Below are 24278 nucleotides of genomic sequence, written 5' to 3'. Positions count from 1 at the left end.
GAATTTGTTCTGTAGGACAGGCATTAATATAAGCATCCTGCTTCTGCCTGGGCCTTTTCAGTCATTAACCTGTTGGTAATGTTTGTAATGTTGGAAGTGCTGTTGTTGACACTGGTTATTATGTGATGATTGAGTAAAGAATTTCATCATCATCATCAAAGTGCAAAAATTAACCTGAACAGTCCGGGCTGTCAAAATCATTTTGATTCAGGTTCCACATACAGACCAGTTGTGATCTAAAGTAAAAATAACAACACAATAACCCATAAATACTGACACCTACTAATTTTCTTTGTGAAAAATTATGTGGAAAAAAATTAAGTGAAAAAAAGAAGATTACACTGTGAAAATATTTACATTTACAAAACTATTTTTTTCATAATAAAATGCAAATAAATACATAAATATAAACAAAGATGAACAACCTGAAATGTGCAATTTGAACAATATTCTGCCTGTTACTAAATGTTTGGTGCATTTATGATTCATGGATCCACTGTGATCTGTAGTGGTGTTAATAATAAGAGATGGAATATTGTAGAAATTGTTGTTGGGTCGCATTCAGTTCCTACTGAGAACTGATAGAAGTCACATTTAATTTTTAGTACGAATGAGACCACATAAAAAATCGGATTTCACAAAAAAAATCTGAATTGTGCATTAAGACCTGCTGTGTGAACGTAGCCCCATACATGGAAAAGTGTTGATTGTCCATCGCTGAATTCATGGGTTGCTGAACTCTCATCCTGCATAACTATTGAAAGGCTCACGTACACAATTAAACAGAAAACTAATATCTTCTACAAGATATGGAATTCTTTTCTCAAATTCTTAGAATCAAGGCCTGATATCTCATCATCATAACTTACAAAGTGAGACCATACCCCCTTTTTTTTTTTTTTATAATGTTTAATTATGTATCAGATACACAACAATGGATGTTGACAAGTATTCGAGTCGGTATTAGTTATATTGTCTGTCAATTATTATTTTGTTGTTTACTTTTTTTATTATTGAACAATGAACAATTAAACAATATGTATACATAATAATATTACACCAAAGTAGGATTTAAAAAAAAAAAAAAAATAGTCATACTTCACACAATATTTTACATTTCCAATATATAGATACAAATGTGGGTCAAATTAAAAAAAAAAAAAAAAAAAATCTAAATAAATTAACCCTTTCATGTATTAATTATGAGAAGCTTAATCAAGATTTTTTTTCCTTGGTGTTTTTAATTACTCTTTAGGCATGAAAAAAACAAATAAACAATGCCATTGAATTTTTTCATGAACGTATTTTTCATGGCGTTACAAAAATATCCACTCAGCTGGACACCATGTGTTTAATTTTAGAAGCAAAGAAACATGTATTTACTGATATACTGCATAAAAACTAGGAAATAAAAACATTAATACTGCTAATCTGATGGTTTCTCACATTTTAACATACCTGCATGGAGATAATTTGCGAAAAAAAAAAAAAAACCTTTTTGTTAAAAAAAAAAAAAAAAAAAAAACATTTTTAATGCAGCTTATCTAATGTTTTGTCACATTTTAACATACTTTAATAGTAGTTATTACTCACTTTATGGAGATAATATGCAAAAACCCCCAGCTTTTTGTAAAAAAAAAAACAAAAAAAAAACCTATTAATTACAGTCCAATAACAATTTGAATTTTTTTTTACACTCAAACATGTTTCTGCAGATCAGGTTTATCTAGAACAGCAAATTTACAGTAATGGTGTGAATTACAGTGTATGGGATGATGCATAAGTGTCCACTGTGTTGGCTGATATGGAAATAAACCAACAAAATCCATAAATATACAAGAGAACGACACTTTTGAACAGCTGTCCACTGTAGTGACCACTATGCATGAAAGGGTTAAAGAACTTCAGGTATATAAATAGAAATTATACAAATTAAATAAGCTTTTATACTTGACATAATCTCCTTGTTTTACTCGCTTTAGAATTCATAATGTACTTCAAATTACCTAAATAACAGGGAAAAAAGTGCTTTAAAAACAATAATGTTAGGACGCTGGTGTGCAAATTTAGTGCAATGAATTTCAGTGGTGGTCTTGGTGGGGGGGTAGGGGGGGGGTGGCTTGTGGTTCTGGGGACCCACACAATGTTACCAATTCATGTCAGGAAAGACATGTAGTGTGTTAAAACTTTAATAAGGACATGTGTTTATAAAAAAAAAAAAAAAAAAAAAAAAAAAAAAAAAGAAGTCAAAGGTGGGTCGTATACATAGAGTTCATGAAGACAAACTGAAACAATCATACGGTCATGTATATACAGTGAGCGTGTGCATGCATACGCACACACACACACACACACGCGTTCATCGAAAACCCCCGTAGAGACTTGTTACTAAGCAGCTCACAGCGAACTAATCCAAGTGTAAAGATTGTGAACTCTACAATCTGGTTTAAAACCTAAAATCTGATTTAAAACCTAAAATCTCTCCCCATGAGATGATTAGTGCAGCACAAACATGTACTGATGCCCTCGGCGTTAGCCAGCGGTGATGAAAGCCATAGTTTAAGGGTTAATTTGCTTGTGTTTGCTGCACGGTGGTTTAACTGGAAGTCCACGCAATTCCATCATCATTTCGAAACATATACTGAGACACTTCTCCAGGATTGAACAGCACATGGATCGGCTTATAAAGCACAAATACACAATGGGTTCATCTTCTGTTTTCTGCTTTTACTCAATAAAAGCCATACTGACTGTTTACAGTGTTTACATGTACTGGGATATTGGTTATGCACCTTCTACTCAATAACTGCACATACTTCATACTGTTATCTCTGACAGTCTTTGCACATTTAACCCATAAAGACCCAAACATCCACTGTCGACCAAAACCATCTACTGATCTAAACTGTTTAACCCTTTCATGCACAGTGGTCACTCCAGTGGACAGTCATTCTCCAGCTGTTCTCTTGTATATTCACGGGTTTTGTTGGTTTAGTTCCAGATCAGCCACAGTGGACACTTATACACCATCCCATAATATACTGACATTCAGACCATTACTGTCACTTTGCTGTTCTTGATAAAACTAATCTGCACTAACATGTTTAAGTGTAAACCTCTTGTGTTTTTTGTTAGACACAAAGGTTTTTTTTTGCATGTTATCTTCATGAAATGACTAATAACTAGCATTAGAATATGTTCAAATGTGAGAAAACATCAGATCAGCAGCATTAAAAATGTTTTTATTTTATTGTTTTCATATCACTTTCTTACGGAAGAGGATGAGGGCCACTGGAAAATAAAAAAGGTGTAATATTTTATTATTATTATTATTATTATTATTATTATTATTATTATTATTATGAGAAAAAAGTCAGAATTCTGACTTTAATCTCAGAATTCTGACTTTTTTTTTTTAGTGTTTTCCAGATTTCTGACTTTAATCTCAAGAATTCTGACTTTTTTTTTTTTTTTTTTTTAGTTTTCAGAAAGTCAGAATTCTGAGATTAAAGTCAGAATTCTGACTTCTTCTTTTTTTCAGAATTCTGACTTTAAACTCAGAATTCTGTTTTGTTTTGGTTTTTTTTTTTCAGAATTCTGACTTTAATCTCAGAATTCTTATTAATCTCAGAATTCTGAATTCTCAGAATTCTGACGTTAATCTCAGAATCCTAATTTTTTTTCTCCGAATTCTGACTTTTTTTCTCAGAATTCCAACTTTAACTTAAGAATTCTGACTTTTTTTCTCCTCATATTAATAATAAGAAATACATATTGGACCTTACTTTATTCTATCTTTTTCCAGTGGCCCTAATTCTCTTCTGTACTTTCTGATATTGGGTTTTAAACACACATTTCTTTACTTCAAAAATTAAATGCATGGACATTTTTGTAACTCCATGAAAAAAAAAATAAAAAAAAAAATCACATTGTTTTTTTTCATGCCTGAGGGGGAATAAAAACACTCAAGAAAAAAATCTTGCCAAAGGTTCTCATAAATCATGCATGACAGGGTTAATACCCTTTAATCCACTAATTCTATTAATACATGTAAATAATTGTTGTAAAATGCATCTTCTCATCTTTTCATGGTCATCAGATATGACCCATCTGGACGTTCAGAGGCTCTGTAGTTACCGTGGAAACACCATCATCTTCTACAGCATTGATTCACCACTAAAACCCATGAAGTCGGATAAATGACAGTGGATGGACACACTTGGTTTATGTTCAGTTAAGGATAGATTTTAATGAAAAATAAAGTTTTCTTCAATTTTCTCTGTTTTTGATATAATAATCCTCAACTTTTATCTGAGCTTTTGTGAACATTTACATAATCACTAAATTAAATACAGAAAAATACCTGATTTTCACTGGAAAAAATGCAAAATACAGAGGATAATATTCTAATAAATGGTGATAAGTCACTAAAAGGGGTCATATTTTGGTTTTTGATCAGTTCATGATAGATTTGCAGAAGAAGTCACTTTTTCTTCTGTTTCCTCTTATTTTGATGTGATAATCCTCAACTTTAATCTGAACTTTTATGGACATTTACATGATTAGTACATTAAATAAAGGAAAATACCTGCTTTTCACTGAAAAAACACAAAATACAGAAGTTAATATGAAAATAAATGGTGACAAATCACATAAGGAAGGTTGAATACAGAGAAAGATTCATTTCGGAAATGACACAAAAGTAACACTTAGTCATTATGGGTTAACATAATATGTATCTGACAGTTTGCACGATTGTTCAGATATTGCATATTTATGTAAATGCATATTTTTCTCTTAGTATTAGTAGTTTATATTTTCTATATTTTATGCTCATTCTCTTTTGTATGACATTCTTAACCCAATAACGCCAAACGTATCATATTTGATGCATGAGTTTTGAAGCCCTCTACATGATCAGTGTGATATTTTTTCTCTTGAAAACCTGACGTATACAATTAGATACATGCAATACACGGATAAGAGTCTGATTTTGACCAACTTTATATGTAAAGTGTCACGAGATAACTTTTGTTGTGATTTGGTGCTATATAAATAACATTTGATTTGATTTGATTTAATTTGATTTGATTTGATAATCCACCAGGGGGGAGGAATTTGTTCACCAGAGGCCTTTCTAGGGACACGACAAGACTGTCATTAATGAGGAAGGACGCAGAACTTTGCCAATTTTGAAAAGGAATTACTGATTTGTTAGACATATTTGTATTATATTACGTTTTTGTTTGTTCAAAAATAATCATATGTGAGCATTGAGACCTGATGTATCAAATATGATACAAAACTGAAACTTATACAAGGAAACTGATATTTGAAAAAAAAAAAAAAAATGGGGGTTGTTCAGAAGGACCAATAAAGGCTCCGGTTTCAAAGAACTGGAATTTTCTGTCAGTCATTTAATGGTTCAGGCATTACAGGGTTAAATTCTACTTTGTTTTGTTTGTTTCAATTTCCTAGTTAATTATTCTATTTCTTTTTTTTTTTTTTCATCTTAAATTCTCTTTCAATGTGGACAGCAAAGTAAGATTTTCATTCTACAGGAAAACTGGTTTCTTTACTGTTCACATGACAGTAAAACACTTGCACAATGCTCACTCGGTGGATCCCAAAATGGTAGTTTCCGTTGGATTTTGGTTAAATTTTCAATCAACTGAAACTAAAATCATCCCACAACAACAACAACAACAACAACAACAACAAAAAACCTGACATTTGTACCCAGTGAAATAGTCCCAATGAAAAATGTACTATGTAACATATACCCTACATGTCTTAAGACAGTTTGTATTGAGATAAATGTGTTCATTTTACCCCCAGTGTCCTCTACTGGGACCTGTTAAGACAGTGATCGTCTTGCTTTACTGTGACACTTTTCTTTTATCTAACTGCATTTGCGTTCGGTACCCTCAAAGCATCACTTTTGCCAAATGTACAGAAAAGTTTTGTTAAAGTGTCTGACTCAGCATTCGATGGCATAAACAGTCAGAAAAGATGCATCTGTACTGCAGAGACGCTAGCTGTTGGCAAAACAGCAGCGATAAGTACCGCTTTATTGTGTGTGATTGTCACATCAGCAGTGTTAATATAAGCATAAACTGTTTTCTCGGGCCTCTTCAAAGCACCGTTAAGGGATTTCGGAAACATAGCAGAGAGGAAACGTTCTCTTAAACATGTCACCTATCTATGATTTAATGAAAAACAAGCTGCCGTGGACTACGTATCAAAAACAGTCCTTCAGCAGTTGCTTTGGGAGCTAAGTGTGTGTGACTGATAGGTGGGCTAATATCATTCTGTTGCTTCCACAGTCATGGCGAGATGGGCCGGGCTGTTAATCTGGATTTAGGTTTCAGGGCCACTGTCTGACTGAAACCTAATCCCACTGAGTAGCTCATCACAGAGACAAAGACGTGTGATGGAAACAGAGCATCTTCTCGAGCTTGAACATGACCATCATGGAAAGAACCAGACATCATAAGACTGACTCTGACCATCACAGATTTAGCCTGTTTTCCATTATTACACAGGTGTCAAACATGCGGCCCGGGGGCCAAATCCGGCCAGCCAAAGGGTCCAGTCCGGCCCTTGAGATGAATTTATGAAATGTAAAAATTACACAAAGATATTAACAATCCTTTGAGTTCAGGTTCCACAGTCAGATCAATTCAATCTCAAGTGGGTCAGACCAGTAAAATACTATCATAATAACATATAAATAATGAAAACTCTAAACCTTTCCCTTTGTAAATGTAAATATTTTCATGTATTTACACTAAAACAAAGTATAATTTGACCAAAAAAATGTAAATAACCTGAAAAATATGAACAACCTGAAATGTCTTAATAAGATTCTGTCTGTTATTACATGTTTTGTGTATTTGTAGATCCACTGTGGTCTATAAATTATAATGTACATGTGTAAATGATAAACTGAGGCAGAATATTGTTAAAATTACACTTATTTTTTCAGTTTGTTCATGTTATTCGCATCTTTTGAAATGATAGTTTGCAGATGTAAACCTTTCCATACTGTAAATCAACTTTTTTTGCTCTAAAACATAGAGAAAAGTTTGGAGTTGACATTATTTATATATAATTATGTTATTATTTTAGCGGTTCGGCCCACTTCAGATCAAAATTAGCTGAATGTGGCCCCTGAACTAAAATGAGTTTGACACCCCTGCATTATTATGTGGGACAGATCATAAAAACAAACCATTTATTGTAATATTATCCTCCTAATTTAGCATTTTTTCAATGTAAATCCTGGATTTTAGCATATTTAATTCACAGATCATGCAGATCACTGGTGTCAAACACGCAGCCTGGGGGCCAAATCCAGCCCGCCAAAGGGTCCAGTTTGGCCCTTGGGATGAATTTGTGAAATGCAAACATTACACTGAAGATATTAACAGTCAATGATGTTAAAATCCTTTTAATTCAGGTTCCACATACTGACAAATATACTCTCAAGTGGGTAAATCCAATAAAATACTATTGTAGTAACTTATGAATAATCACAACCGCAAATTTTCTCGTTGTTTTAGTGTAAAAAAAAAAAGTCAAATTACATGAAAATGTTTACATCGACAAACTTCCCTTTTTTTAAAAAAATGTGAATAACTCGAATAAATATGAACAATCTGAAATGTCTTAAGATAAGTAAGAGCAATGTTACCAATATTCTACCTGTTAGTAAGTATTTTGTGTTTTTGTAATTGTAAAGTAAGTTGTAATGCACGTGTAAATGATAAACTGAGGCAGAGCATTGGTAAAATTGCACCTGTTTTTCTTAAGACATTTCAAGTTGTCCATGTTATTCAGATTTTTAAGGAAACTTTATCAATGTAAACACTGACATAATTTAATGTTATATTATATAATCGTCCTTATTTAGCATTATTTTCAGTGTAAATCCTGTATTTTCCTATATTTATTTCACTGATCATGTAGATGTTCATAAGAGCTCAGATTAAAGTTGAAGAATATTATATCAGAAACAGAGAAAGCTGAAGCAAAAGTGACTTTTTCCAGCAAAGATATCGACAACTAAATGTAAAAACAAGTGTCTCCATCCACTGTCACTGATCCAACTCCATGGGTTTTACCGGGGAATTAATGTTGTAGAAGATGACGGTGTTTCCACGGTAACTACGGCGCCTCTGAATGTCCAAATGGGTCATATCTGATGACCATGAAAAGATGACAAACTGTATTTTACACCAATTATTGACATATTGATAGGATTAATGGATTAACAGGTATTAAACAGTTTAGATCAGTAGATGTTTTTTTTATCACCAGTTGCTGTTTGGGTCTTTATGGGTTAAATTCTCTCAATAATTGAAGATACATGTATGTGTCGTTTCCCCAATTGAATTTTTCCCTATATTTAACCTTTCTTAAGTGATTTATCACCATTTATTGTAACATTATCCTCCTTATTTAGCATTTTTTCAGTGTTAATCCTGTATTTTCCTATATTTAATTCACTGACCATGTAGATGTTCATTAAATCTCAGAGTAAAGTTGAAGAATATTATATCAGAAACAGAGAAAGCTGAAGAAAAAGTACTTTTTCGGCAAATATATCAATAACTGAATGTAAAAACAAGTGTCTCCATCCACTGTCATTGATCCAGCTCCATGGTTTTTACTGGTGAATTAATGTTGTAGAAGATGACGGTGTTTCCACGGTAACTATGGAGCCTCTGAACATCCAAATGGGTCATATCTCATCACAGAGACAAAGACGTGTGATGGAAACAGAGCATCTTCTCAAACTTGAACCTGACCATCATGGAAAGAACCAGATATCATAAGACTGACTCTGACCATCACAGATTTAGCCTGTTTTCTATTATTATGTGGGACAGATCATAAAAACAAACACCAGCCCAAGCCTATTCATAAATAAATAAACCTTTCTAGGGAATTACTCATTACTATATTGAGTCATCTGGACTTATTTTAAACCACATTAATAATTCTGTCTTTATTTTCCTCTGAATGCTCATGTCCCATTTTAAATAAAGAGTTTTAATTTTAGATTCCTATTCATGCTGACTATATTATATCTGTCAGGGGATTACAGACGAAATAGCTTCTTGGCTAAGTATAAGAAATGTATAGAATGTGTCTTAATGAAAATATCTTTGTTAATTAAGCCAAGAAAAACAATGTGTAAATACACAGATCCACATGTTTATCTATATTTTCTGTTAAATCAGTCCGGACATTAACCCATAAAGACCCAGTGCTACTTTTGTGGCAATTCCCAAATGATTTTTTCTCTATTTTTACCTTTCTTAACTGATTTATCAGCAGGTTTTTTTTTTAGATTATTCTCTGTATTTTGCATTTTTTCATGTAAATCATGTGTTTTCCTATAATTAATTTACAGATCATGTAGATGTTCATGAAAACTCAGAGTAAATTTACAGTTAGCTATATCAAAACAGAGAAAAATGAACAAAAAGTGACTTTTCCAGCAAAGATAAGGAACTTGCCAATCTAATGTCTTGTGGGTATTCTATCTGTTATGAGCTTAACCCATAAAGACTCAGTGCTATTTTGTGTCAGTTCCCCAAATAAATTTTTCTCTATATTTTACCTTTCTTAAGTGATTTATCACTATTTATTGATATTTTAACCTCCTTATTTAGCATTTTTTCAGGGTAAATCCTGTATTTTCCTATATTTAATTCACTGACTGTGTAGATGTTCATAAGAGCTCAGATTATAGATGTGGAATATTATATCAGAAACAGAGAAAGCTGAAGAAAAAGGGACTTTTTCAGCAAAGATATCGAAAACTGAATGTAAAAACAAGTGTCTCCATCCACTGTCATTGATCTAACACCATTGGTTTTACTGGTGAATTAATGTTGTAGAAGATGACAGTGTTTCCACGGTAACTACAAAGCCTCTGAACGTCCAAATGGGTCATATCTGATGACCGTAAAAAGATGACAAACTGCATTTTAAACAATAGGTATTAAACAGTTTAGATCAGTAGAAGGTTTGTGTCACCGGTGGTTGTTTGGGTTTCTATGGGTTAAACCACTTATTAACCCTTTCATGCATGAATTATGAGAACATTAATCAAGATTTTTTTTTTTCCCTTTGGGCATTAAAAAAACAATGCGATTAAATTTTCCTCTTTTTTTTTTTATGAAGCTATTTTTCATGGAGTTGCAAAAATGTCCACCAAGCTGGACACCATGTGTTTAATTTTTCAACTATGAAATAAAAACATTAAATGCTGTTGTTTTGATGTTTCTACACATTTTAACATACACTACAAACAAAAAGTTATGGATATTTTTTTAATTTTTGGGCTATTTTTTTTCATTTGGGATTCTTGCACAACGCTTTTTACATTTTTGTGTGTGAATTAAATTGAAACATTTTTTTTTAAATGACCAGACATAGTTTTATTTACACATGGCAAAAATGACCAAAAAAATGCAAAAAAAAAAAATGCAAAAAAAAAAAAAAAAGAAAAAAAAGAAAAGAAAAGAAAAGAAAAAAGAAATATCCTTAACTTTTTGTTTGTAGTGTACTCTAATACTAGTCATTACTCACTTCACGGACATAATATGCCAGAAAAAAAAACAAAAAAAACTTTATGTTGTTAATTACAGTCTAATAATAATAACAAGGAATTGATTTACACTCGAACATGTTAGATCAGGTTTATCAAGAACAGCAAAGTTACAGTAATGTTATCAGTTACAGTGTATGGGATGGTGCATAAGCTTCCAATGTGTTGGCTGATATGAAACTAAAACAACAAAATCCATGAATATACAAGAGAACAGCTGTAGAATAACTGTCCACTGTAGTGACCACTATGCATGGAAGGGTTAATGAGGATAAGAGGTGACAACAAAAAGTTGGAAAAAAACAACAGGCTGCACCACATCCCAATATGAGATATTATATTCCATTCATGTCCATCTTAATTTTGAGACCCACAAAGATGGGGACAGCATCAGTAAGAGCTCACAGATGGCCGCTATACTTAAATTAATAGAATTCTATTAGAGTCTGAGTTCCGGCCAACACAAGCAATTCAGTAATACTGCATAACACATTGATACATAATGGATAGTTAATGTGAAAATGATGGCCTTTTCAAATGAAAGCAGCATGTGGGTTGGAGAATAGAAGGAGTGGGAGGGTAAAGAGTGTTTAGGATTATCGAACTGGTTTGCTATTCTGTGGCGGCAGAACTTTCCTGGCTGAGCTGACGAAGTAGTGACATTTTCCCTGGGATATCTATCAAAGAGGCTTAATGGCTTTCATGAGCAGTTACTGGAGAAATGGCATTCTTTTTTTTATGCCTAATTAATAAAAGAATGGACAATGATAAATTGCTCCCATTTTTCTCTTGGTAATAAAATGATACAAATTTCCCCCTATGTTTCTAATTATCACAGGGAACACTCCCTGGTCCCTGGAGTAATATGGGGACATTTTCATTATCATGCGCACAAAAGAAGCAGACACACCTATGCAGTCCAACAGACAGAAGCCACAGCAGGTGCAACGAAGCGATTTTGTTGATCAATTATTAAATGTAGGGCTGCTGGTCTCATCATGTGAATCACACAATCCAGCATCCTTTACATCAGCGTCAATTCATTCATAACATACAATAAATTCATCATTCTAATGAAGTTATTGCGTGAAATCATCATCAGTAATGTGACCATAATTGTAAAGGTACATGATTCTGCCAGATGTGATTAACAACAAAGTGCCTCCTTCTGAATCACCTGCTTCACCTGATTTTCTTCAAAGCCTCTGCTGACCCGACAGCTTTCTGCACTGCAGACATGAAAAAAATAAAAATAAACAAGGTGGCAAGCCTGTTATTTACCCACTCGTATCACTCTGGCCATGTCGGCCCGTGGATCAGAGGCATGGAGGGAAGTCCAGCAGATATGTGACACCATTTTGAGATCAGAGAGATTTATCATGGAGGAAGCTGGTGTCTGTGTGTGTGCATTGATTGTTGCAAGAAATCCCCTTGCAGCACAAATCGATACTATACATGCAAGCAGCATGACTGGAGTCAAGGACAGAGGTGGTAAAAACTGAAGCAGAAGAATCAGCATTCATTAGATTTTACATGGAAGTCTTTCTAACACAAACACCACTGCTTCAACACGTAGGTGCATCATGAGTGTTACAATTAGCTTATATTCTTTATATTTACCTTTTAAAATGCACCCTTTTCTTCAAGTTCCATGAACTGTAAGGCTAGAATGCAAACACTTTATGTGTCTTGGCTGAAATGTAACTTAAACCTATAAACTGGTCACCTGGAGGTACATTTTGGACATCTTTTTCACATATTCTGCAACATTCACAGTCATTTCCACCAAACTTATCCAATGCAATTCTTCACTCCTGTTGAGCCTAAACATAGGTTCCATTTGGGTCTTTTTCTGACTGCAACCCACACCACTGCTCTACAGCACAGACTATTAGAGTTCTTTCAGAAATCAAGCCATATTTCCAGTCATCCCTCAGATTCAGCTCAAGCCAAATCACCTCTAGTAACCATACAGAACACTGAAAAAAAAAACAGTCATATCATTCATATCTTTATAAACTAAAATATCCAAGTAAATATCTGTGATAAAACAACTCAAAATCTTGCTAACAGCCTTTTACTCAAGTCCACACTTTATTTTCAGCCTAAGTTATTACTTTCCCGCATGCACCTCCATTTTGCACCAATTCCGCGTTGCACGTTCCACAAGGAAGTCCCACAGTTCTTTACTCCAACTCCAGCACTGTTACAGTTTCAATCCATTCACAGCTCAATGATTGATAATTGAACTCTCCAATGGTTCAAATAGCCTTACAGTCCTAAATCAATGCAATTGATCGCTCTTATGCAATTCTTGGCCTACATTAGCGTCAAACAAACCATTACAAAAACAGACTGTCATATGTGACAGTTAGTTCAACAAGACCCCAAAGTTTTCTGAAATAAACCTCATTTGTAATCCGTCATGAGGTCAAATCAGGCCCAAAGGCCGAACGTCAACCAGCTCATCACAACTCGCCGCCAAAGTTATACGTTTCGTCCGATTTTCAAGCCAAAAGCATATAGATTGAGGCGACTTACGTGTTTTGCGGTGGCTGTGAGTGCGCGTGGTAAGCGTGGTGGAGACTGTCTCAGTTGTAGTTTGTTCCGGGGTCCACATCTGTGTAGAGTCATGGAGTACCGTTGGATTAGACGGCGAAGGTGTAGAAGTTCCCGCTCCAATTGTGAAGATGGTCCTGGGCGCCACGGTGGTTGTAGTAAAACCAGCGGGTCCACGTCCGTTACGATTCCCGGGATTTCGAGGGGTTACTTGGTTACCGAAGGCTCCTCCTCCCCCTCTGGCGTTTACAGCCGTGGTGGTAGCGCTGAAACGAGTTCTACCTTTTGCCACGGTTACAGCTCTAGCTGTGGGGTTTCCTCCATCAACTGTAGTAATAGTTGTGGTAGTAGTAGTAGTAGTATCAGGGCTTTTGGGAATCCCACTTGGCTTAGAAAGGAATATAGGATCCTGGCCTATTCGATTAGCATCCACCAGGTCCGTTGGCACGTAATCCCGTACTGTCCCAACGACAATCCACTTGAGCAGCATCAGGCTCAATCCAAGGCCGATGAAACCGATAAGCAAGGGGACCACACACAGCCATGTCTGCTGGCGAGGCCAAAACGCACAGCGAAGGGGGCCCTGATCCTGAGCCTGTCCCTCGCCACGGCCCCCAGAAGCACCTGCAGCCTCGGGTTCCTCCAGGATCACTGCCCCGGATACAGCTGCCCCAGAACACTCGCTCATCCTTCCCTGCCGTCCTTTATGGCTCATTGGGGGTTAACCCTGTGATTGGCATCGGTAGCACATGGCAGAAACGTTCCAGACAATGCCGGACATTGAGAAAAGACAAGGGGGGGAAACGGTGAAGAAATGGAATAAAAAAAACAAAAAAAAGGAGCCCACAGAAGCTTGTTAATATGTACACAAATATATAATCCGAGGATAAAGAGGTGGGGAGGGGTGCAGAATGTACATGCAGACACCCAATCACAAACACGCTTGCAAGCACACACACACTCAAAGACACCCAGTGAGAAATGGGAGAGCTAGCGTAGACGGATAATCAACCGATTAGTCCGTGTTTAGTCCTGCACAGCTCCCGATGTCCAACTGGAGCAACAGTAAACTTCAAGTCGAAAGGGAAAACCAGAGGAGAGGAAGAAGCCTCTACTAACAGCGAGAAAGAAGGACAAAGAGAGAGACGGGAGGGAGAGATGGGTGGGAAGGAACAGCTTTACATTTGTGCATGTGAAGAATCGGTCGCATCAGTGTTCAGATGGCATTGCAGCAAAAAAAAAAAAAGACAATCCACAGCTACTTTTACTCAGCATGCATATTTGTCCCCCTTCCTTGTACAAATCCACGATGGGACAGTGGGATAGTCTGACTAGGGGGAGGGGGGGAGTGAAACTTGAAGGGTGGGTCTTGTTGCTTCCCCCACCCTGTGCAGGACCTGAAATTTTTCCCCCCCAAAAAAAGAAACAAGCAAATGTTGCACGATGCAGCCCCCTTCCAACAGCTTTAGCCGAGTCAGCGTCCCTCAGCTTCTCCCCAAAATCTTTCGTAACTGAGAGCGAGCGCGAAAGATCTGTGGTTTAATGCGTCTGTCGAACACTCTCCAAGGATTGATTATCCACTATCTTTTGTCGCCCCTTTTGCTTTTCAATCAGCTCTTGAGATATTTCTCTCGTGCCACTTTGAGTCCTTCGCTTTCCCGTTGATATATGCGCTCTTAATTCCAGTGAGGCTAAAATATACCAGTAGATTCCAATGCATTTTCCAGGATCGAGTCAAAAAAAAAAAAAAAAAAAGCAACACTTCAGGCAAAAGATGAGAAAGAGGGAGAGGGTTAAGAAAGAGATAAAAAAAAGAAAGAAAGAAAGAATGAGGGGTGTTGTCGCGCAGTGGTATCACAGGGCGGATAAATCTGCAACTGTGACGCGTGATCCTGCTCCTTCTCCAGCCGGCTGTGGATCAGATTTCCCCCCAGTCTGTCCGCTCAGCGCCCTGCTGTCTCAGTATACTGTCCGTTAATACTGCAGCAAGCGCTCACAAAAGCTTCTCCTCTTGTATTGCAGGAAACATTCCACCACAGATGGATGAAGCATGAGGGCATAAGAGGGAGAAGAGGAAGAAGGAGTGGATGAGAAGGATTTGATGCAGAAAGTGATAGAAAGAGACACAAGCATCAAAACAAACAGGAGGCTGAGATGTTGGATACGTCCAACTGTTTTTTTGGGTTTTTTTTTTGTATTTTGCTGTCAGATTTCTTTTCAGAGTTCTTCTTCTTCTTCCTCAGTCTGCCCAAACCAAAAGAAAGCCTCCTGCTCTTTCAGGTCAGCCTGTGATTTGCTGGCTGGGTTGCCGGGATCCTCTGCTCGTCCCTTTTTTTTTTTTTTCTCTTCTTCCAGGATGCTTCTCTTGGAGATGATTAGAGATGGATGCCCCGCACCGGGATGAGAACTTCCAATCGCAGCAGCAGCAGAGGCTCCCTCAACCCCCCCGTGGGGTTAGCAACATCCGACGAATGCAGCTGCCTTTAACGTGCGGCGATTGTAACGCAGACGCACACATATACAGCTGCCTCCCTGAGCTGCCGCTGCTGAGAGACAGAGAACGAATAAGAGAGGGGGGAAAAATGCAGGCAGAGTGTGCACACGGGCGAGCGAGGGAGGAGAGAGAGGGAGAGAGGAGAGAGCGTGAGAGAGAGAGCGAAGGAGGGAGGGAGGGAGGGAGAAAGAGGCTGCACCTGCTAGATGCACCAGCACTGGGAAGCGTGCCCACCTCCGTTAGCAGGGAGGGGAGAGAGTAAAGATGCAGAATGCATATAGAAAACGGGAGAAAAGAGGGACTGGAGGTGTGTGTACAGATAAAGATAATGAGAGCAGGAGGAGGGGAGGGGGGGGGGACGGCTCTGCAGCGACAGACGAGGCAGTTACCAGCGAGAAGCGAGAGTCCCAGACGGATCAGAGCCATCACTCACCCACTCAGCCCCGCCCACTTCGCAGCATCAGGACCGGCTGGGAGGAGGAGGAAGAAGAGGAGGAGGGAGGAGGGAGGATGGAGGATGGAGGATGGAGGAGGAGGAGGGAGCACAGATGGAATATCAAACCAAATACTCAACATCGACGTGTTTGATTGAGTTTTTTAGTATTCGTAGTAACAATTTTTAAGCTTAATCGCAAATTCAGTTCTACTCCATGAGTTTGAAGTTCAACCCTGTCGACGCAGATTCCACCAGGAAACTTTAGATTTGTAAAGTTTACTTGTTGTTTTTGTTTATTCAGTAATTTACCCTACAATCTTTTTTTTTTTAATTATTACACTTGTCAACAACAAATGTATTGTTTAAGTTTTTTGAGCTGATTTAGGATCATTTTGGTGTGCTGAATCCAAAAATCACATTCATTTTGCTCAATCAGGTCAACTTTCTGAACTATGCTACATATTGGCTTTTTAACATTTTTGCTTACATTTATGGGCATTTTCACATCATATGATACAAAATTCTTTCATATTTCTTGCAATAAACGAGTTCTGAAGATTTTACTTTGCCAATTTATGATTAATGTTTTTTTTTAAACATTACAGGTGAATGAAATGGCTTCGACTAGAAGATCTTGCAAAAATAGCCTGACGTATTCTGCTACATCTGCGGTGAATACACCATTGTACCTAACAGGAATCAAGTCACAAGTTTCATAAAGTGTGCTTACCAATCTTATTTTGGTATTAATGTAATTAAATGTAATCAATTTTTTGAGAAGATCTAATTTTTCAAAATCAAATTAGCAAAAAAAACCTGACCTGATTGAAAAAAACAGATGTCATTTTTGGATTTAGCGGTGCAAAATGGTCCTAATTCAGTTGAAAAAACCTAGACAACTTGCAAAAACATATTTTTGTAACCCAGTGTTATTTTTATGTCAATGCAACCACCTTCATGATTTTTTTTTATCCTCCTAAGACCCAGCTATGGGTTTTCTGTCCACATTTATGGACAAGAGTTTCACAACTTTATGCAAAAAAAAAAAAAAAGAAGAAAACTGTCCACCACAAAGAACATTCCCTAAAAATTTTAAAAACTACATCTGAAAAAACGGTTGCATCATGATGTTTCCAATATTGGCACTTATTTAATAAAAAACAAAAAAAAAGCTTGTACTTTGCTGACATTTCCTGGGTCTCAGGAGGTAAAATTTGTGTGTTCTGGATTAGTATTTGATTTTTCTAACATTTTACATTTTCTTATGATTGTATTCAACATTTATTTGCTAAAGAATGTTCTTTTGTATCCTCTTAAAATAAAAAAAAAAAAAAAACATCTATATTTAACATTTTTCAACATCTGAAGACTTAAATTGATGAGAATTTAAATGTATAATTCATTTACCCATAAAACATTGTCTTAACATGAGGCAAAATGATTGTCAATTTAAAATAAATTAATTAATTTAATTAATGAGAGAAGGGTTTTACTCCAAAGAAATAATACCAATGCAACCACCTTATGATTTTTTTTTTAAATTAAGTTTTTTGAATTAAGTATATGGAATTTTCTAATAAAATGTTACATTTCTTATGATTATAGTCAATATTTATTTAATAATGAATGTTGTTTTGCATTCTCTGTTTAAAAACATTTATATTTTACCTTTTTTAACATCTGAACACGTAACACTGATGATAATTTAAATTTATAATTCATTTACCCATAAAACACTATCGTACATGAGGTAAAATGATTGTCAATTTTAAAAATAAGTAAATTAATTAATTAACGACAGAATGGGTTTTACTCCAAAGAAATAATATCAATGCAACCCACTTTATGATTTTTTGAAATTAAGTTCTTTGAATTAAGTACGTGAATTTTTCTAATAAAATGTTACATTTTCTTATGATTATAGTCAATATTTATTTAATAATGAATGTGTTTGTATTCTCTTTTTAAAATCTGAACACTTGAAATTAATGAAAAACGAAAATGTATAGTTCATGTACACATTAAACACTATCTTAACATTAGGTACAATAAATGTCAAATAAAAAAAAATAAAACATTTATTTAGTCCTAACCCTGTACATAATATACACTACAAACAAAAGTTAAGGATATTTTTAATATTTGAGCTACTTTTTTCAGTTGGGATTCTTGCACAGTGCTTTTTACTTTTTCATGTGTGAACTGAATTGAAACATATTTTTTTGTAATGACCAGACATAGTTTTATTTACAAATGGCAAAAAAAATATATCCTTAACTTTTTTCTTTGTAGTGTACATTATTTATCATTAACTTTAAACTGTGAATATTTCTCTAAAGCCACTTGAATTCTTTGCACTTTCTACTTATTCAGTATTATTCTTATTCATATTTCTGCTTATACTCTGCATTTGTTCTAATTTTGTCTAGAAACCTTTATATTTACCACTGTTTTAAATGTTGGTTGTGATTACTGCTCAGGTTTTCCAAAAAATCAGTGTATAAACCTTTAAATATGGCACAAGAAGCATGTTTCTGCAGCATCGTGAGTCCTGTCTTATTTTTCCTCCAAACAATGTTTATTAAAGTCATATTTGTCTGAATGCACTGAAATTAAATCAGAAACCTGAAGCCAAAATGCAGCATCTGTGAAAACTGGCACCTTAGAAGTACAGACTGTGAGCATCACTTCTATTTATGCACATATTTTATTTTTGTTTCCTGCTTTTCTTTCCTTTTTTTTCCCCTCTCATATTGTACGTCCATTATATCTTTATTAAATACATTTACTGTGTTTATAAAATGTGATTTTAAGAGTTGAACTGGTTGCAAGAAATGAATAAAAGTGGGACAGTTGGGACAAAACACAAAGCGGCAAAAATTTACTTAGGGGGTCAAATGAGTGGCCATTTTTTGTCAAAAAAAAAAAAAAAGTTGTAAGAAATGCATAGAACTGTGTTGAAATGATGCTAATGCCGTTTGTGCACAGACTACTGATATTATTTGACAGTGGAAGCTATATTTTCAGAAATATGGATTTTGAATAGCACGTGTATGTGAAACTTTTGCTGGTGGACGGCAAGGTTATCATCATTAATGAAACCTAACGAAATGACGAAAACTAGAATTGTAAAAACATTTTCGTTAACTGAAATAAATAAAAACTATAATTAAAAGAAAAAACAATAACTAACTCAAACTGTATTGTGTGCTTAAAAACTAACTAAAACATTTAAAAATTATGGATAAAATTCCCTTCGTTTTCGTCTTTGTCAATGTCGGATTGATATAAAATCGAATTTATCTCCCTCAAGCAATTTTAGCTTGCGCCACCATATGATATTTAACGGTCCGTCCTTGTGGTTTCCAGTCGTCTTCTCATCCCCACCTCTACCTGGAAACATGGAGACTAAAGTTGGGAGAAAACAGCAGAGTCCTGTCTGGGATTTATTTGAATATGACAGAGAAGAAGAGAAAACATATAAACACTATACTAAAACTAAGCATTTAGAAAAAAAAATAAAAACTAATAAAAACTAGCAAACCTGCTCTAAAAACCAATTAAAATAAACTGAAATAGAGAAAAAAAATGTCAAAACTAATAAAACTAAACTATAATGAAAATCCAAAACTATTATAACCTCGGTGGATGGACGTGACATTACCCATGATGCTCTGGTCAGTACCAGTACTTTATTAGTAATAAACTTATATACTTACTATTGCTAATTATCCTCTTATTCATAAATGTTAGTATTGTGGATCTAAAACAATAACAGCTGACACAAAAAACACAAAATGTGGCAGTGGACGGATGTGACATGGTTGTTACGGATCCCATCATACTGAGGCTCGGCAGCCATGTCACCGTTTCCACTAATGATCCCTGTGCAAAAACTAGGATCATAATTATTTATTGTATAGTTATCATCATACTAAAGAGTAAATAACAATATAGAATTGTTATTTCTTTATAAAAATGCTTATTATTAGAGAACTGGGTAACATTTTATAATAAGTACACACTATGAAGCATTAGTTAAGATTTAATAAATACTGAATTCATCATTTATAAAGCATATTTCTGACATGAATACTCATTAATATGTGGTTTATAAGCACAGTTAAAAATGTTTTATTCATCATTAATAAGAACATTAGTTATGGATTAACAAATACAGAATTCATCATTTATAAAGCATATTCTGCATGAATATTCATTAATATATGGTTTATAAACACAGTTATAATGGTTTTACTCATCATTAATAAGCTCATCTACAACGTGCTTAATGATTTTATTTTCATACTTTATAATTATGGATTCAGCATTAAAAATGCAGTATTGCATCACTTACAAACCAGTTATGACACACATTTATGCTCGCACATACACTATTCAGACATGTACTAAGGGTTAGTGAATATGTAGTGTGTATTTTATACTAACTCACACATTTATTTTACAATAGATATCCTATAAGCAGTTAGTAATACAGGAATCCATATTTCAGGTAGTTATAAAGCACTTACTACTCATTAATTAAATATATGGTTGAGCTCATCTAAAGTGTGCACTATCTATGTCATATAACAGCATTTACAAATGAGATTTAAAGGTTGGCAATGTCTAAAGACTCACAAAAGTCTGAGTTATTCTAACAAATGAAAGACAAAGCACATGGGATTATCAAACAAACTGCATGACTGAATGATTAATGATTATGATTATGAATGATGAGTTAAAACATTTAGAACTGTGCTTATAAATTATATACTAATGAGTATTCGTGTCAGAAATATGTTTTATAAACAATGAATTTATTATTTGTTAATGCTTAACTAATTGCTTCACAGTGTGTACTTATTATTAAGTGTTACCGAAAACTGTTGATTTAGAAAGTGACGTTGTGACATTCTTCATGTATGTATTGGCGTAACATAAGCAGGATGGATCAGCACCATACTCCCTATTGAACGTGTCAAACAAAACATGTGATATGTAGGATAGAATCTTGTAAGAAATTTGGGGAATCTAAAGAATAGACTATTTGTTTTTCAGGTAATTCAGTTCAAATATAACTGGCCATTTGTGACATGAGAATATAGCATTAATTGTGATGAAATTGGACATTGTTGAGCTGAAAACATAGTTCATATGACCATCAACATGTTGCAACAGAACTGAAATCCTGTCAATTTGCATAACTCGCATTTACCAACACAAAGTTCCTGTGGGGATTCACTTATTTGGATTTCTTATGCACAAAGACAGAAATAAGACTTAAGCAAATTTTAGCCGTATATCACTGGTCTACACTTTTATAGAAATTTTTTGCTTCAGAACAGTGTTGCCAACTCCTCAGTTAGAAAGTTAGCTATTGGCTGTTCTACAAGTCACTAGAAGTCGCTAACAGATGCTAATGGGGTTTAAATTGTAGACTCAGTAGTACCTCACTCATCCTTCTCTCCCCGAAAACAAAATTTGCGGACCGGGGTGGTGGTGGTGGAGAAAGAGAGTTCTCCGTATGTAGTGCATCGTACATTAGTTCGGCAAACCCGGGAGAGAGGAGGGGCATGCACGACGGGGAAGCTACTGTGACACTGACCGCCTTGTGAATGCATTAGGATGACAGAGGTTCAGTTACTGCAGAACGATAAGTGCTTTCATGTCATAGTCTCCAAAAACACCAGAAACTCCAGTACCACCACAAAAGTCGCTACATTTGTCGCTAGTCCCACTTTGGAAAAAAAGGAGCAAGGGTGGGTTTTGAAAAGTCGCCGATTTTGTGTCAAAGTCGCCAAGTTAGCAACACTGTTTCAGTGATAAAATGTGCTAAACATTACATATTTTTAATAAGATTAATTGGAAAAAGATGACAAAGTGCTGGTTTACTGATGGTTTTCCAGGTATATGATAAAGTGTTGGTTTATGTACATGTATACAATAGGTTTATAAGTCTTCCACTGATAGAACCGTAAAGTGAATGTATTGCATGTGCAGACAGTGTAGTGTAGATCTGTAGCTCTGAGACTAATATTCTAACCATTTGTGACATGAAAATATAGCATTAATTGTGATGAAATGGACATTTTGACCTGAAAACATGTCATATGACCATCAACATGTTGCAACAGAACTGTAATATTTGCATAACTTGCACTTTACCAACACAAACTTTCCACTTATATTGATTTCTTATGCACAAAGACAGAAATAAGACCTCTAAGCAAATGTTTAGCCGAAAGAAATAAGACCAAAAGACTGAATGATCTATTGGGTTTTGCACAATGATACTTTGACTATTATGTTAATCCGACAGTTGGTCGACTGAGCCTCAGTAAATCCAGCCTGGATCAAATCCATTTAACAGTGTACGGGCAGTGTAAAACCACCTTAAGATGGATTTAGTAAAAACCACACCAGTTCTTTCACCCTGTTGTGACTTTATCTTTGTGTGCACACTTGGTTTGACAATTGCGATAGCACTGAACGACAGACACACATGCACAGCCATGCAAGATAGCCATCTGACTACAGAAAAATCTTCAGTTGATCCAAAGGGGAAATGTAAAGATGCTTGTAGGCCAGGGGTGTCAAAACTCATTTTAGTTCAGGGGCCACATTCCCCCCAATAGGACCTCGTGTGGGCAGACCAGTAAAATAACACCCGTGACAAAAGGAAATTACATTATGATTAGGTGTTAGAAATATCGGTTCTGCAATATATCACGATGTTCATTTCACAATACTGTATTAATATTAAAAAGTACTGTATTGATATTTTCAGGTATTTATTCAAATGCAGATATAACAGAGGTTCATTTTAGTTTTTTAGTTTTCTTTGTTATTTATATCTTATTTATTATTATTTAACACTGTTTGATTAATAATGGTTATTTGAAGCATCCTAAAAGCACTTTTACTGTCTGAGAGGCAAATAGTAGTTCCTTTATTGGGATTGCGCAAAATAATGTTCTGATGTTAGTTCTGAACTTATAGGAATATGAACATTTGAACAGGATCTTAACCCTTTCATGCACAAATTATGAGAACCTTAATCAAATTTTTTTCCTGAGTGTTTTATTCCTCTTTAGGCATGAAAAAAAAATGTGATAGAACATTTTCTTCTGAAAAATAAATAAATAAATAAAATACAAATTATTTAAAAAATAAATAAATAAATACATTTAAAAAGTAATAATGACAAAAAAAATTCTTATGAACCTATTTTTCATGAAAGTTGCAAAATATCCACTTAGCTGGACACACATTTAATTTTTGACGCACAGAAACATGTATTTACTGATAAACTGTGTGAAAACTGTGGGGAAGGCTTTTGATTCTGGGGGTTTATCCTCAGGAGAGAATGTACATAATGTTACCAATTCATGTCAGAAAAAGACATGTAATGTCTTAAAACTTTAATAAAGATATGTGTAAAAAAAAAAAAAAAAAAACAACGAAAAGAACAACAAAATCCATGAATATACAAGAGAACAGCTGTAGAATAGCTGTCCACTGTAGTGACCAGTATGCATGAAAGGGTTAAACTGGAATGTCTGTAAAACAGAATTTAAGTTTGAACACAGGAACATTTGTGCTATAGCATTAGATCCTGTTGTGATAAAAAAAAAAAAAAAAGTGTTTATATTTGTGCAGATTTCTGGTGTAATTTAATTCTTCCAGGAAATAATCATTTTTTAAAAAAGAAACAAACAAAAAATTGCCTTTTTAACAGTATGATGATATATCGTGATATATCGTATCGTGATCCTAGTGTTGTGATTTGTATCGTATCGCCAGATTCTTGCCAATAGACAGCCCTAATTATGATAATGTTTACATCTACTACGTTTGCTTCAAAATCTGTACAGCGTGAACAACTTGAAATGTCTTAAGAAAAACAAAGGCAGTTTTAACACTATTCTGCCTCAGTTTATCAGTTTATCATTTACACATGTGCATTACAACTTCCATTACAATTACAAATACACAAACGTTTAGTAACAGGGATAATATTGATAAAATTGCATTTACTTTTCACAAGATATTTCACATTGTTCATATTTGTTCAGGTTATTCACATTTTTTGTAAAAGGATATTTTGTTTATATAAACATTTTCATGTACACAGTAAAATCGCCAGTGTTTATATAACACTT

The 24278-nt window shown here is 34.8% G+C and overlaps 1 protein-coding gene across 2 annotated transcripts in view; it reads right to left on the bottom strand.

Annotated features, from left to right (window-relative positions):
• nrg3a (neuregulin 3a) overlaps positions 1–15360 on the bottom strand; it is a 1091065-nt gene extending 1075705 nt beyond the window's left edge. For both annotated transcript variants that reach the window (XM_030156113.1, XM_030156114.1), the window contains exon 1: positions 13166–15360. In XM_030156113.1, coding sequence (XP_030011973.1) covers positions 13166–13898 — 733 coding nt within the window. In that variant the 5' untranslated portion in view covers positions 13899–15360. The remainder of the gene's footprint in view (positions 1–13165) is intronic.
• Between the last annotated feature and the right edge of the window lie 8918 nt (positions 15361–24278).

The sequence above is a fragment of the Sphaeramia orbicularis genome, chromosome 15 (assembly GCF_902148855.1).
Source record: "Sphaeramia orbicularis chromosome 15, fSphaOr1.1, whole genome shotgun sequence".
In the NCBI taxonomy this organism is placed as follows: Eukaryota; Metazoa; Chordata; class Actinopteri; order Kurtiformes; family Apogonidae; genus Sphaeramia; species Sphaeramia orbicularis.
Note: the sequence above shows the minus strand (reverse complement) of the source record. Positions and strands in the feature narration are given on the sequence as shown.